This window comes from Olea europaea, chromosome 6 (assembly GCF_002742605.1).
Source record: "Olea europaea var. sylvestris chromosome 6, O_europaea_v1, whole genome shotgun sequence".
Lineage (NCBI taxonomy): Eukaryota > Viridiplantae > Streptophyta > Magnoliopsida > Lamiales > Oleaceae > Olea > Olea europaea.
Genome location: NC_036242.1, coordinates 15,486,148 through 15,502,927, shown reverse-complemented (window position 1 = coordinate 15,502,927; position 16,780 = coordinate 15,486,148). Strand labels below are relative to the sequence as shown.

The window sequence follows — 16,780 nt, the reverse complement described above, 5'->3', positions numbered from 1 at the left end:
TTCGTCACAATTGACAATATCTTGCACCAATTTATTAAATACATCTAGATTGTCGTCGAGATCCTTTGAAGGATCCATTTTAAAGCTGAAGAATCGTTCGAGTAGGTAGAGTTTATTTGGTGTAGATTTAAGCAAGTATAAGTCTTCTAGTCTTTTCCAAAGTTCTTTGGTGGTTTTTAGTTTTCCCACTTTTCTTAAGACGGCGTCAGACAAGTGTAATATTATTGAGGTATAGGCAAGCTCATCGGCTTCCTCTTTTTGTTCTTTTGAGATATCAGGTGCAAAATTGCCTTCGATGGCTTTTGACACCTTTTGTTGGACTAGTATGCCTCTCATCTTTTGTTGCCAGATAGAGAAGTCCCCTTTACCGTTAAAAATTCCCAAATCAAAATTATGTGTTGTCATTGGTTAACACCCTAATTAAACCACACGAAGTAGTATTGGGAAACGTGATAAGGTAATGTCTTGTTAATTATTAGCAAAGGTAATAATGAACCTAAACGCTACGTCCACCAAGGAATAACAAGCACTTTAAATTAAAAGAACAAATACTTAATTAACGCAAGTAATCCTAATTCTAGCACATGCAATGGTTACCCCTTCACGGTAACCCCAAAACCTAACGATCACCCCACACGATGATCTTGCTATTGCTGAATTTAAATGGATTAAGCCAATTTACCAGAGCGGACCTATCTGAGTCCGTAAAGTGGAGAAAAACGAGCTTGCTGTTGAATTTCAATCGGCGTCGTACCAAAGGGCAAAATCGTCCAACTTTTTCTGTGTAACCTGAAACACAAAACAAAGTATATCAGCGCGTTCAGGAGATCGAAACAAACAAGTTACCTGAAGACTGCGTCGCCGGAAAACCGCCCACGCGCCGCCTGTCCCGGAGCGCCTCGGCCTGCTGATGATGGGTATGGCCTCCGTTTGTCCAACCGAGCTCTGGTTTGTGAGTAATTGCAAAATTTCAGATTCGGATTCTAAGTTGATGATGCGAAAATCAGCCGATTTTGAGCCCTTTTTTTGCCACCCAAGCTCTGATACCAGATGTTAGGACCTTCCTCTTCGTGCTCACGCTGATTCCCGGGCTCAGTTAACCATTAAAACCGATTTCAACATCAAAACTGGAAGAACCACCCGCCGGCGCCTCTTCTTCCTATGGTTGCTTTCTTCTCTTGCTTGGTTGATTCAATCCACACACTTAGGATGGATACCACTTAGGTAAGGTTCACAAAGACTCAAGCAATTTGGGTGGAGAAGAAATCACGAAGAAGATGAAGACAGAAGACACGGCTTGGACACGGCTTGGACACGGCAGTTTCTTCAACTCACGGGTTCAACTTTTGGACGGTACCAACAAAGGCAAAGACACCAATATATATAGTAAGTCAAGTGGCCAACATAAGGTAAGTCGGGATATGGTAAGTAGGCTCGACTAGGGTTAACTTCCAATGGAAGAAATCAACAAGCCACAAAGAATATTAGCCGTCCAATAGGTAAGGCAACGTTTGGTCGGTTCATCCATTATTCGATGTTGAATTATCGTTCAGTCATTTATGTCGACTGATAAAATTGGTTCTCATCATCGCCCGGGGGTCGTTTGACAACATAATGTCTAACATATTGTACTAATAATAATTTTAAAAGTTACTCGAACAAAAGTTACGTTTCTAGCAAAGAAATTTAAACCAAAGTCAAACATGCTCTAAACTTATTTTGGGTGATCCAAAGATTTGAGCAACAAATCCAAGAGATCTGCACGCTAGCATAAGTGGCCATGATTTCCTTCCTCGTTTTGCTTGGTGTAATCAGTTTGGTTTTCTTTCCGTGAGAAGACTGCTAACAGTGGAAGAGGTCAACATTTCAAACTCATTACATTAATGTTCTTTTGACTGATTCTTCATTCATTTGAAGCCATTGAAATGTATGACAATGATTCTGTTGCTATCAAACAGTAATAATGTATACCCACACGATCATCTTTTTCAAACAGCATGCCTATTAACCTTGACTTTGGATGCTAGGTTCATGCTAGGAGGAAAACTTGAACACTTTTGCCTGGTTTAAGTCACCATATTGTATCATTTTTATTTTTTTCAGTAATCGGGTTTTGTTAGGGAAGTAGAATTAGCCATAGAAACGTGAGGTTTCTGAACCTATTGAGATTAGCTGAGAATTTATCTATTCGGATATTGCTAGTCATTAGGAAGAGCATGGCGGCTACTGATAATTAAAAATCACACATAATATGTTCAAACCTATATGCTGACATAATTGCAACTGGCGATGACAGAACACATTTTAATATAGAGTTCCTAACTTTATAGCTTTAAATTTGATTCCGCAGAAGAATTTGTATAAAAGGATTTGGCAGACTAGGAATTTAACCTTAAAAGTACTTTTGCCAGATAAGTTTTGGCACTGTACGCAAGGCGATAGTGAGTGGCAAGAAAAATAGAGGATTTCATCATCCTGATCACGACCTCAACCCTATGGGACATATGAGTTTAAGATACTGTAATTTCTTTACAAGTGATAAAGCACACTAAGTCGCTAACTTTATATGATTTTCGATTACCATCAGCTTGGAAACTATGGAAGGAAGGAAATCCTATGGATCTTTCAGATGCTCTACTAGTAACTCTGAACTCATAATCTTAAGTGTTAAGATGTATCCATGTTGACTTGTTGAACGCCCCAAAGATAGACCTTCTATGTCTAGTGCTTTATTAATGTTAGACATCGAGCACCTGGTGGTATCTCAACCTAAACAACCTAGTTTTTACTCGGAAAGATCCCTTCATTAATGGGAAATAAACCTCATACTTCTAATGAAAAGCCTGTAACATTATTACAAGGTTGATAGAATCCTTTTTCTATCATCTTGTGGTAAATTAATCTATATTAATACGGAAGAAATTATTGCTTTAGCTGAGTAAACAAGAAGTTCCGCTTCTGTATTGCTGTTGTTAGTCTATTGCTATCGTATGATTGGAATGCATAGAGAAGAAATAAAAGTCACATTATTTAACCAAGTTTTTGCTAAATCCCTTATGTCCAACGCAACATATATTTATTCCGTAAATCAAATCTATATATTGGTCCACTAGTGACTGTGAATTTAAGAGTCTTTAAGTAAATGGTCCACTTCACCTAAAATGGCCGCGAATTAACTCAAATTAGAGAAACGACAGGATTTCATTTTCGCTTGTGCCTCTTAAAATTAATGATCCATTTGGTTAAGTAATTTACAGCTGTTGTGCCCTTTATCAAGAAAATCATGTACACAAAGTAAAAATCACAAGCTGCTATCACAAGAAATTCATTTTAAATAAGCCCGTGAATTTGACCTTAAGGCTGTAGGTTTTCTGGGACAGCCATTTTTCTTCTTTCCATCGATAACGCTGCCCATGAAATTGTAAGGTGGTGATAAATTTATCTTTCTCTAGTGGTTTAAATAATTCCCAATTTCCAAACTTAAGATAAATTATAAATGAGTTTGAATTTTCTAACCCCAAACATAGAGAAGAAAGAAAATATGAAAACTGAAAAGACAAGCTTTGTGACATCTGAAACTAATATGAATGGCTGAAACCCAGCTAATGTCAAATGTGTGGTTAAGATCATGAAGAGGACATCCAATAAATGTTTTTAATACTGATTAACGCATGATAGAAGCCAAGCCCCAACGTTCTTACTTCTTACTTCTTACTTCGAGGCCACGGATTAAATCTTTATACCTCCACCGTCAAAGGGAAATTATAGAAACAAACCATGTATCATCTGAAGGAAATCTTGACATACTTTCTACTGTTTCTTTTTCGGAACTGCTGTTCCACCGATATAATAGGGCCAAACCAGACTCTGAAAGATGGAAATATATTGGTCTCAAGTGGAAAAGCCTTTGTTCTTGGCTTCTTCGGCCCTGAAAAATCCAGCAATCGATATGTTGGGATTTGGTATAACAAAGTTCCAGAACAAACAGTTGTATGGGTTGCTAATCGCGACAATCCCATTAAGGGGACCTCCGGAGTTCTTGCAATCGACACTGCCGGAAATCTTGTTTTGTTCGATGGAAATCACAATTTTTCTGTCTGGTCAACTAATGTGACATCAATGACTCTGAAAAAGTCACCTTCAGCTCAGCTCATGGAGACAGGAAATTTTGTTCTGTTTCAAGATCAAAGCAAAAGTGTTATTACATGGCAAAGCTTTGATTATCCTACCAATACTTTATTACCTAACATGAAAGCAGGGTGGAACCGAAGGACTGGATTGAACACATCTTTGTCATCCTGGAAATCTTTTGATGATCCTGGAACTGGTGACACTGTGTTCAAAATGGAGCTTACAGGCACGCCCCAGTTTTATTTGTTGATGGGTACAAAAAGGTTATGGCGAACCGGACCCTGGAATGGGCTTGGATGGAGTGGTGTGCCAGAAATGGTTTCAAATTTCATCTTCAAAATTCTTTATGTTGAAAATGACAATGAAGTGACTATATCATATTCTATAAAAGATCCATCAATCTTTTCAAGAATGGTGGTAAATGAATCTGGGACTCTGGAACGTCTTACTTGGCAAGGAAGTGAGCGTGGATGGGTGAGATTTTGGTACGTACCCACCGATCCATGTGATAGTTATGCACACTGTGGAGCATTCAGCAACTGTGACCTATTCAATTTGAGTGAGTTTGAATGTTCATGCCTTCCAGGATTTGAGCCCAAGCTAGAACGTCAATGGTACCTACGAGATGCATCAAATGGATGTAAAAGAAAGCAAGGAGAAAATATTTGTGGAAATGGAGACGGATTTAAGAAGGTGATAAATGCGAAAGTCCCCGACACTTCAATTGCACATGTGAATAAGAGTTTAGAACTGAAAGAATGTCAAGAGTTGTGCCTAAAGAACTGTTCATGCACAGCATTTGCAACTGCTAATATCAGTGGAGGAAATGGTTGCATCTCTTGGCACGGAAACCTGGCAGATATCAGGCAATTCTCAAACAAGGGCCAGGATTTGTACATCAGAGTTCCGGCTGTGGAGATAGGTATTCACTATACATTATCTAAGTTGAGTCTAATATTGACAAAAACAGACATATCTATTGAAAAGCACAAATACGGGTAACAGGATTTTACACTTCGCACTGCAGAAAGATCACCCAAGTTATGACAATTTCGAGTAATTTTTGCTCCCAGCAACAAATAAATATGGTTAAAACTAGTGTAATTTGAATCCCTAGAAATGATTATTTACGTTATACATTCTTGGAAATTCAAAAAGAGTGACTACAATGAGATTTTCAAATCTCCAAAGATTGCCAATTTTTACTTTTATTTTTTCAAAAAGATTCCAAATAAATTAAAAGCAATTTAAATCTTTCCGATCAATATAAGTCCTCTATTTTCAGCTCAGGATACAAGGAACTCAAAAGGCTTTCGTGGGAAGAGATTGATGGCAACTGTGATAGTGTTAATTTTAGCAATGCTTCTCATACTCTTCTTAGCATACTGGTTGTTGAAGAAGAAGAGAAAAGGTAAGAAACAGCTCCTCTTTTATCTTACCCGCCATCTTGATAGAAATTATCATACCTGTTCGATAAAAAGAATTTGTGAAATTTAAAGAGCCTCTTTTGCTCTGTTTAATCTATCTACCTTCAAGTTTCCAAGCCATCAGGTAAAAGTTCATTTTTCATGTGGATCATTCACCTGAACAAACAATATTGAGATCTTACGGCAAGATGCCAGCCATTAATATATGATTATCGGCCTTCCTTGTTGACAGGTACAGAAGGACAGATAAAGCGTCCATTTAGCTTTAACACGGGTTTAGCATCCTATGGCGGTAGGGCAGAGGAGATGGAAGGTACTGGGACAAATGTTGAAGTGTCAATCTTTGATCTGAGCACCATTGTTTCAGCCACTGAAGATTTTTCTCTGGCTAACAAACTTGGAGAAGGTGGCTTTGGTGCAGTTTACAAGGTATATTCTCTCAGTAATTGAACAGTCTATTCCTCTGGCCATAGTTCCTTGATTATTCCGTTATGGATTTTTATGGCATTTGAAGGATGTATAACTTGGTAGTTTTAGTATTAGTTATAGATTTATTAGGCCGAAATATGTCAAACTTTTCCATTAACAGTGAAATATTGAACCATGAATATGACTGTAGGGTCGGCTTCCCAATGGGCAAGAGATAGCTGTCAAAAGACTGTCAGCAATATCTGGACAAGGGAATGAAGAATTCAAAAATGAAATCACACTGATTGCAAGACTCCAGCACAGAAATCTTGTGAGACTTTTGGGATGTTGCATTCAACAAGATGAGAAGATGTTAGTATACGAGTACCTTCCAAACAAAGGCTTAGACTACTTTATCTTTGGTATGCCTATTTCTTAATTTGCATATCATAGCAGCATTTGAGCTCATGCGGCCTATGTGTTTCAATACCTCACAGATGAATTTTTGAATTTTTAACTTTTAGACTGGAAAGTTTGATCTTAAACTGCCAAACATATTACTCATGCATAAACTTAAAATTCTACTGGCTCAGATGAAGCAAGAAGATCACTTATGGACTGGAGTAAACGATTCGAAATCATCTTGGGAATTACGAGAGGGATGATATATCTCCATGAAGACTCCAGACTAAGAATTATTCACAGGGATTTGAAAGCTAGCAACATCTTACTAGACACGTCCATGAATCCCAAAATATCAGATTTTGGTCTGGCAAGGATTTTCGGAGTAGACCAAGCTCAAGCAAACACAAATAGAGTAGTTGGAACCTAGTAAGTAATACTAATGCAACTATTTTTGCAGACAAATTACAGAGAACAACGAATTAAAGGAAGAGAAATGTCCAAAACTGATTGGTGAATATACAATCGAGTCTTGACTTATTTGATTGTCTGATTGCAGTGGTTATATGTCACCAGAATATGCAATGGAAGGGCTATTCTCAGTAAAGTCTGATGTTTACAGTTTTGGGGTTTTGCTGTTGGAAATCATCTGTGGCAGGAAGAATAGCAGTTATTTTGAAGAGGATACGGTGAATTTAATTGGATATGTAAGCATTTGGATCTTTAATATCTAAACAGAAATCATTATTTTGTTGTCAAGTTATGCTCCAAAAAATTCTTTGGGCTTGAGAGAAGGATGAAACGTTGATTGGAGTTAAAGAGAGAGTCAAATTATTGAAGTACAGTACAACTGATTTTCATCACTTTGTTTCAGGTTTGGGACCTGTGGAGAGAAGAGAAAGCATTGGATTTAGTAGATTCATCACTTGACAACTCTTACGATGCCAACAAAGTTTTGAGGTGCATTCACGTTGGTCTTTTGTGTTTGCAAGAATATGCTCCTGATCGGCCAACAATGTCAGAAGTACTTTTCATGTTATGCAACGAAACAACTCTTCCTTATCCCAAAAAACCTGCATTCATCTTCAAGAAAGACAACACTCTTCTATACTCATCATCAGCTAGTGTAGAAAATAGATCTGTTAATGAAATGTCAATTACTGTGATTGAAGCTCGCTAAAAGGCTTCCTCTAAATACTTAGTTTTCAGTTCAAGGGGGTGCATATTAGCACAAAAAAAAAAAAGAGAGACAAAAATAAAATAAAAATTTGTAGCAGTTTAGATTTTCTTTGATGTAGCACTATTGATGCATAGAATTGATGTATAACATTCACTACATGTTATAGCTTACCCCGTTTTGTGCTTACAACTTATATTTACTTTTCTCCGTCATATGTCCATCACCTTCATAGCATGATACACTCCAGTTGGCAGTCTTGAAGTTTTCCATTTTTTTTTTCTTTTTTTGGGTAAAATTCGCATTATATAACCTTATAGTTCAAAGGTACCTCTTCCAATACGTGAATTTAGGGTCCGTCTGATTGCAAAGATGTAATTGAATTGAATTGAAAACCAATTCCAGGGAATTGAATTACCTAGAAATTATTTTCCCGGGAATTGTAAATTAATTGCGTTTGATTGGTATAATTTTTCACGTAGAAAATGTTGAAATAAAAGTGTCTTTTGGGGTTCGTTTAACTTTTTTTTACATGAAAATTGTCAATTAAAAGGGATAAATTTTATTGGTATTGAGGAAGAAATTTGTTTCCATTGAAAAAACAAATAAAAATTTGAGAAATTCAAGAAAATCATATATCTTTTGGTGTTCGTTTAACTTTGTTTTACATGAAAATTATCAATTAAAGGGAATTATTTTTTTAGAATAATTCTTAAATTTTGTTTCCATTGCCAACAAAAAAACAAAATTCGAAAAAAAAAATATATAGCTACAGTGGAATGTGGTGGGAATTCGAATTCCATGAAAACATGGAAAATTGCTAGTTTCCGAGAAAAACAAGAAAGCAAATTCCTTGGAAAAAATGCCTGTCAAACACCCTAAAAGATGGAAAATGGAATTGATTCCATGGAAAACTTGGTACAATCAAACAGGCCTTACTGTAATTGAAATTTTTAGGAATTTCCACATTCGGACATAAATGGGCTGGTTTTTCTGAACTGCCAAAGTGCCTTTCACTTTCTTATTCCTTTGCTTGACACAAATGTAATAGTTCTGTATTAAAAAGGTCTTCCTCGTACACTCTAAAGCTCTTTACCATAAAAAGGTTTCGATACTTAGGAATTATATGAATTAAGTTGTTGCAGTCACATATCTAATGCTCTAATTATTCGCCAAACAAACACATTACGTTAACGGAACACAATATTTGTACATCGAATTTTAACTATCTATTGCCAGGAAAACAAGAAATAATGCCGTGGAGAAACATCAACCAGGAACTTGTATGTGTAGACTATAGACTCTGGCATTTATGTCAGTTTCTAGAATTACAAAGACCAGTGCAGCAGTTTAATTGGTAAATGTAGCATGCTAATAGGGATGGTTTGGAAAATTACTATAGCATTTTGCCGATCACTTGGACTGCAACAACTGAATAATAAAATTCTCTGAAGAACATTGACGGGCATGAAAATCTTACCACTGATATTGGTAGGGCACCCTTCCGTGAAACAATTCAGCTGATTGGGGGCCAGCACTGCTCTGTTCTTCTTTGGCTGGTAATTATGGGAGTGTTTGATAGGCATTTTTATGTAAAAATGCATTTTAGAATAGTAAATTGATGTTAAACGTGTGGTTGAGAAATAAGGAAAAAGTTTTTGATTTAGGTATAATATTATTTTAATAAAGAATGTGTGGTTGAAAAGAAGATAGAGAAAAATGCATTTTGAAAAAAATGACTACCAAACGGAGCCTATACAAAGGGGAATTTTCAAGGATGGCCAATTACATGCTTGTAATTAAAACATGTCCAATTTTAATAACTCTCGCAAAAATGATCAAATTTGGTATCAAATTGTCTTTTATACCCTAATGAAAATGAAAAAAATTTTTTAGATGTTTTTTCAATATCTCACAAATTTTTAGGAAATTGATGTAGCTTTCATGAAAAGCTACATTAATAATAAGGTAATACCTAATGGGTAAATGTCCCTCGATATCTATTAGGTAATAACCAATAATTTTGAATAGAATTGAAGATGATGAAGTAGAAAAATCATTAACACAAAAAAATATACATACTCCTAAATGCATAAGAAAATCATATCAATTCATTTTGAGAAATTTAATCTCATCCACAATTCCCCATAGAATGTAAATTTTTTTGAAATCTCATTTTTGTTGATAAGTTTGTATTGAACAGTTGCTATGATATATATGTTTCTTGTACTTCTTCTTAGCATTCGATGCAACTATATGTGGCTTTTGAGATTACATGAGACCAGTCATTTGTGTTGACGAAAGTCATTTGAAAGGAGAGTGTAAGAGAACAATATTGCTTGGGGAATTGTCGATGGGAAAACAAATGCATCATGAGATTGGTTCTTCAATAAGTTAAAAGACATAATGGACAACTCAGAAAGGCTAGTGTTCGTATCAGACAGGAAGAAGAGCATTCAGCGGGCAATATCCAGGTTGTATCCACTTTCTCACATGGTGCTTGCATCTGACAAATTGAAAAAAAATTTGATTGTTGGGTATAGCAGTAGCAATGTCATGTTCTTGTTCAAGCGTGACGCACTAGCATATCGCATACTAGAATTCAAACAATTAATGGGGTAGATTAGAAGCATCCAACCAGCAGTTGCTTCTTATTTATAATGTGCTGGTATATCGTCATGGTCACATGCAAATTTCGGTGAAAATCGGTACAACATTATTATGAACAACAGTGCCAAGTCCCTTAATGCAATCCTTAGGAGGAAACAAAGTTTTCCTATAACATCGTTGGTCGACAACATTAGGTCTTTGATGCAATAGTGGTTTTTCAAGAGGAGAACTGCATCCGCCAAATTCAGAGTGCCTTGACACCAAAGGCGGAGGAGAATTAAGAAAATCGTTTGACGTTGGTACAACATTACAAGTACGTCACTTGGATGAACTCATAATAGAGGTTGGTGAAGGCACAAACATATTCATAGTTGACCGTATAGGCAACACGTGCTCATGTCGAGAGTTCCAAATGTGATAGATACTGTGTGCACATGCATCCCGAGTAGTATGCGCAAAAGAAAATTCACTTTATGATTTGTGTTCCCCGTGGTATACCACTCAGTTCTAGCAAGCTGTATAACGAAGTCATTCATCCAACTGGGATGGAGTCCTATTTGCATCCTTATTGGATTCGTTCCATCCATATTTCATCCCCCAACTATACGTAGACCACTAGGACAACCTCTATCCAATGGAAACGATCAAGACATGAAAGGTCGATGAGCGCACGAAAATGTGGACGGGCGATTGTTATGGACACAGTAGGCAAACATGTAGGAACCTAAGACCATTGACTAATCCTGACACTTGAATGTTTTTTGTATTCATGTTAACATCAAGTTTGTTATTGATGAATAATATACTTTTGCATTTCCACGTTATTTTCACAATTCATTTCAACACTCCGTATTCATTGAAAGAACATTATAAAACATAAATGTCGTGAACTACGATTCACTATACATCCACCTACTACATTTCAAACAACACCAAGGAGAAATCATATCGAGGAGTTCATCAACTACCAAATTACATAAACTTCACCACTTCGTCCACATAAATCATGACAATGATAATGAATTTCTTATTTGAAGTGGTCACAAAATTACGATGTACAACGACATCTATATATCCTCGACAACGGACAGAGAAGATATCTCGCTACCATTGTTTTCTTAAGAGCTTATGATGACGACGTCTCCTATGACATCCAGACTCGATCCTACATTGTCGACCAACTCATCGATGTATTGAATGCCAAACAAAAGATAGTGTTCGTCCAATGGTATTTCGAACATGATGATCTCAGAGTCGGTATTATGATCACTAACTATCGGCTCACTTGGCTCCAAATTAGGAAATGGAATTTGATGAACACTCACTCGGCGGTGACGGTTCCCAGGTTGAGGAATGTAAGGAACAATAGGATACATCTGTTCGTCATCGTCTTTTGTCGAAGACCTGGGCGAGGAGAGGTTCACAGCAAAATCAGCATGTGATATTTCTTCGATTGAATAAGTCATAGTTGAAATAAACTCTTCCTACTTGGAATTTCTTGTGAAGAATTGTGTTTGAACATTGTCTTTCAACTCATATGCGTGCTTATGTAGAGGTGTAAAACATGGTTAATGAGGTGTAATTACATTAGTAGAATATACACCATCTCCGCTCCATGTATTTATAATTGATTGACATTTATTTATTACCAACATGAATTTATAACACATATTTCATTAAAATCATATTGGTAAAAATGTACTTCTACTCTGTTTGTTGTAAGTCTTTTTTAAATTTCATTGTTATCTTGCCACTCTATCGAAAGTTCGAATTTTTTCTTGACGTTTTACCATGACTTGGTCATTTGGAAAGTCGTTATCGACATTTTGACCCTATTTATCTCAACACTTGACAGTTCATGTATTTCTTGACGTTTTATCATGTTTTCCTCATTTGGAAAATGGTTATCAACATTTGGACATTATTTATCTCGACACTTGACAGTTTATGTATCTAGAACGAGATTTTATTTCGTTTTCTCAAGTTCTATACATTTTAGATATTTCTCGACATTTGAAATGATGTTCTTTTCATTAAATACCTGTTATTCTCGTCAACTGACATTTCAGCTATCAAGAATGATAGTTCAAAAATGTGTGCACAATATAAGTCCTAAATAATAAGTATAGACTAAAATAAATACTCGTCTCCAATTTAATTCCACATCAACAATGAGAACTATTCCATCAACCAAACAATCTACCTTGCGATGGTATACAAAATGATGTTATAAATGCTTTCCCAAATGCACAATACCATGCTCTACCAACATTTTGAACTAACTACACACCTTTCTTACGACAATGTGAAAGAAGTCTGAGTGCTAGCACTTGGCAGCTTCACCCCGAGGAATGGAGATCGAGGTGGCAGTAGAGCATTTGTAGAAATAACATCTGCACTTTTTGGACAACTCATCCACGTTTCCAACATCTAGTTAGGTTGCATCAACGTTGATAGCATTTACTTTTGTTGCCTCGACATGCTATTCGTCAATTGTAGTGTTAGAAGACAACAAATCATCATAGTAATCAAGTACATACATATCTCCATCATCGTTAGCACAACCAAATACACCATACTCTTCATGCACATATTGTTTCCCAATTTTTGTAACCACATCCTCGAACTTGCATTTGATCACACTTATCTAATCAGTCACATGCTCCTTCATGTTACACACGTGATCCCCCATTTTCTACTCAATACGATTGAACCTTGCATTTCAGTCAACATGGCTTTATCTCATCTATATACATGGTTCGCGATTTTCCAAGCCATAAGTGGATGGAAAGTCCTAGACTGGATTGCAATGCTCTTCTTCTCTACCTTCAGTATCACTGAAATCCCAAAGATGAATCCCACATGTGTTAGCTCTCCTGGATTTGTTGCATCGGTTGCTATTCTCCCCATTGCGTATCACTTTGCTTTCTAGTAAGCAATCTTGTATTTCAGTTGATTGAAAGACGAGATTGTCGAGAACAGGGTCAGCAACATCGTCCAATAGAAGTAAAGTAGCAAAGTATGACTGAAATTCTTCTTCAGCGGTATGGAGCAAAGTTACCCACAAATGTAACTACAAAGGGTGGAAAGTGTCTTGTCAAAGAAAATTATGATATATGTTGTAAGCGCAAAGACAGTTGTATATGTAAATGCTCACAAGCGTCTTGTCGAAAAAATCTGAATATGTTCTCGATTGAGGTTGTCTTGTGGTAGATCACCACAACAACCTCAAAAGGCCATCACTAATCTTGCTCGTTAATCGAGCTCTCATCTTTGAGATTACCTCGTACACCTACAACTGCAACACATGTATAATAGTGGTTACCATTTACAGACATAAATAACAATGTGCAATGAATATGAATGAAATATATGGACATACCTAAATAGCAAGAGGGAATCCCCACAACGTGTAGGATATCCTAACACAATTGTTAACCTTTGCCAAGTCGCCTTTCTCTCCCATCCACGGAGCAGTGATTTGATAAGAAGTATAAGGCACACTGTCCCCCGTGGGTAGGCATTGAAGAAATCTAATTCGTCTACAATAAAGAGAGTTTCAGGATAAATCCCTATATTTCGGACTCTCGAATTGAAAATTCCTTCAATAGTTAGTACCAACCCAAGCTTGTAATGAGCGTTACAGTTGGCACATTTCACTTCTCAAGATCACTACAAGTTATCCGTTCTCTATTTGGGCCTAAACGTGCTCTTCCTCCTGAATGTTGTATCGGTGTGACAAAGTTATCTACGAATAAAAAAAAAGAATATAACAAATAATATAAGAATCTATTAAGTACATTAAATAACCTAATAAATATATGAAATCACAAAGACAAATAATGTCATCATGTTTTCCAACATTGAAAGGTGTAACCCCGAGTAATTAAATAATGTAGCAATATCTCATTGAATGATATTAATTTAATGTGTATAAGAACGACAACATGAGGAATCTGCATTCTTATATAATTGGACAAAGAAATCAAAAAGGTAACAACGGACAATAAGTATATATAGAAGACAGAGAGTTCACATGTAGGCATTTACATGATAGGGCAAAAATCGTTCAACTCATTTTGGCATCTAGCTAACAGTTAATTTTAATGCAAGACTAAGGATTGTGCCATGCAACTCCATTTTTGCCTTTACACACTTATTTTTGAGATTGCTCGTGTACCTTGAGCATCGTTTAGAAAAATAAGAATTACAACTGCATAAGAAAATGCATAGCATGAGAAGCTCTATGATTCACGAAATTAGCATACAAAGAAGAGCACAAAATCAAGCACTTGCAAACTAAACCAAATATCAGAAAATCAATTTTGGCTTCACAAATCTAAGCACTAGCAAAATGAAACCAAACTGAACCACATATTACACTAAAAAAAATAATACCGAAGAAGAAAACTGTCAAAGTAATATTACAACAGAACTTGAAGCAGAAAGCATCATTCGCTAGCCCCAACCCTCCTTCCCCATAAACTCCATACCTAAAATGGACATCGATCCTATGTATTTCTTAAGTAATTTGAGGTAAAATATTGACAACTTGAATTGCATTATATGATCGTGAATTGTGGGTTCGTCAATTTTATATTTGTTTTAGGTAAAGAAAGGGATAAGTCATGAGGTATTTGTTAACTCGAATGCAACTATAGTATATTCATAAAAACTAACACACAAAACTATATGACATTGGCTTGACAATTATTAATCGTAACACCAACTGGAAATTTCTAAATGACAATGGTTTGAAAATTACACCAATCAGCGCATTGCCAACTATCCAGTTTGGAATTTAAAACGATTACAAACCTTTTAAAAAAGTCACCATGAAATTGACCAAGAGTCAAAGATATTGCCAAAATATAAAATCAAAGAGCAATAATCCAGGATAATTATATGAATAACACTAAAATACCTTCAGACATGTATTCAAGCTCTCAAAGTATGGCAATCTTCATTTTTATTACATGAGAGACGCTAATGATAGTAAGCATAATCAAAGTTCAGGGCTACAAGAATAATTGAATGACTGAAAACATTCTGCACCATGGTAGTAAAGCAGATCAAGACCTTATTTTTGAAAGCTATTCATGTTATAAGCAAGATTCTCATTAAAAGTCAATTGAATCTTGCATGCCTACTCCAATGTTTAGAGTATAACAGAAGTAATAATGAAACAAGAGGAGCGAATGTTTAATGTTCATTCCTTCTTCACATAAAAAAGGGGGAAATGTGATAGGATGAAAAATAGCTATCGGTTGGGCATACTACAATTATTTTAGTTGACACACATCAAAAGTCGACAAGGTATATATTCTCCAATTCCTATTGGGTTCACAGATTTTGTCCTTGGTTTTATTTTGTTCCACTTCTTTCCCTATACATTCTCCTTATTTTCCTTCCCTTTTATGGAAAACAAATAGAGCAAAATGTTTAAAATAGTAAGTTTTCTTCTGTTGGGTGAACTAGCGAAGCCTATAAGAAAGTCAAGAGAAGTAAACACAAAAACCAATTATCGAAAGATGTTTTCAACTCCCAGATTGCATCGTCGAACTTCTCTTAGGTCCTAGGATACCTAACCGGTTCAAAGATTGTAAACTGTAAGGAATCCTTAAATTTGTGAACCCAACAAATTTGCAAACTAAACTTGGGATTTGGAAGTGGAAGTGGGAGTGGGACTCACATTTTCATTAAATATCATTAGTTATTGAGAAATTAAAAGTTCTTGTGATTACAATTCAAGATCTATGAGTAATTGAACAATGAAGAAATATAATATCAAAGATAAGAAGTTAATAAATGTTATGACATACAACCCTTTTTTCACATAATTCACCACAGAATATATAATACGTGATCACTACCAAATTGAGAAGTCTAAGTTAGCTTAGTTGCATCTTTTATTTGATCATCTTCGAACATTCTTTTTTCTTACAGTTAACACAGTAATTAAACAACCAAACATTGCATAAAAATCATTGAACTGTTAATAACCTTAAAGCAGTCAGAAGAAACCCATCACCCTCACTATAAATTATACTAATTTTTGAACACATTAATCAACAATGGAACGCATCAAATAACAAAAAGCCCATGAAAAAAAATTAAAGAAATAACAAAGTTATTGAAAAAAAGTCAAGAACCGACCTTCTATAGCTACCACTTCGACGCCATTCTTGCAAAAATTGGAAGAGATTCACCATTGACTGGATGTGGGAGATCGGCAACCAGCTTGGACAACTGGAAAATGGCGATCGTCGTGAGCGAACTAGGTGGTAAAATTTTAGAGTTGAGAAAGAGAGCAGGGCTTTTAGAATCATGCCTTTTGCTTTCTTCATGGTTCTATGTGTTATAATTTATTTATTTATTTATTTTTTTTGGGGTCGGGTCGAGTGGTTTGTACGAATTTGATAGGCAAACCACAGAAATCTACGGTTTAGATTGGTTTTGTTGACCCACTCTTGGAAGAAGTTAACATTTCATATATGAATTGCCCCTAGGGCACATCTCCAAGTGGTAAAAGGGAAGGGTGGAGAAATCCAGCTTTGCTTGAGGCTGCTGCGTCAAGGGTTCGAATCCTGAAATATGGATTTGGCTCTTGGGTAAGTGCAAGTGT

At 36.0% G+C, this 16,780-nt stretch overlaps 1 protein-coding gene and 1 long non-coding RNA gene across 2 annotated transcripts; one reads left to right on the top strand and one right to left on the bottom strand.

The window, feature by feature from the left end:
- Positions 1–1,650: 1,650 nt before the first annotated feature.
- LOC111395989 (G-type lectin S-receptor-like serine/threonine-protein kinase At1g11410) lies at positions 1,651–7,600 on the top strand. Its single transcript, XM_023022234.1, has 7 exons — positions 1,651–5,053; positions 5,417–5,542; positions 5,791–5,987; positions 6,178–6,388; positions 6,560–6,797; positions 6,928–7,075; positions 7,243–7,600. The coding sequence occupies exons 1-7, from the start codon at positions 3,778–3,780 to the stop codon at positions 7,546–7,548; spliced, it is 2,502 nt and encodes an 833-aa protein (XP_022878002.1). The 5' UTR covers positions 1,651–3,777; the 3' UTR covers positions 7,549–7,600.
- Positions 7,601–12,281: 4,681 nt separating this feature from the next.
- Positions 12,282–16,481, bottom strand: LOC111395990. Its single transcript, XR_002702902.1, has 4 exons — positions 16,312–16,481; positions 13,538–13,903; positions 13,313–13,453; positions 12,282–13,228 (listed from the first exon to the last, which is right to left on the bottom strand). It is a non-coding gene; the product is annotated as an uncharacterized LOC111395990 (long non-coding RNA).
- Between the last annotated feature and the right edge of the window lie 299 nt (positions 16,482–16,780).

Coding starts and splice junctions, on each gene's coding strand:
- LOC111395989 (XM_023022234.1), top strand. CDS start 3,778: ATGTATCATCTGAAGGAAATCTTGACATACTTTCTACTGTTTCTTTTT. Junction 5,543..5,790: donor GTTGAAGAAGAAGAGAAAAG/GTAAGAAACAGC, acceptor CCTTGTTGACAG/GTACAGAAGGACAGATAAAG. Junction 5,988..6,177: donor GCTTTGGTGCAGTTTACAAG/GTATATTCTCTC, acceptor ATATGACTGTAG/GGTCGGCTTCCCAATGGGCA.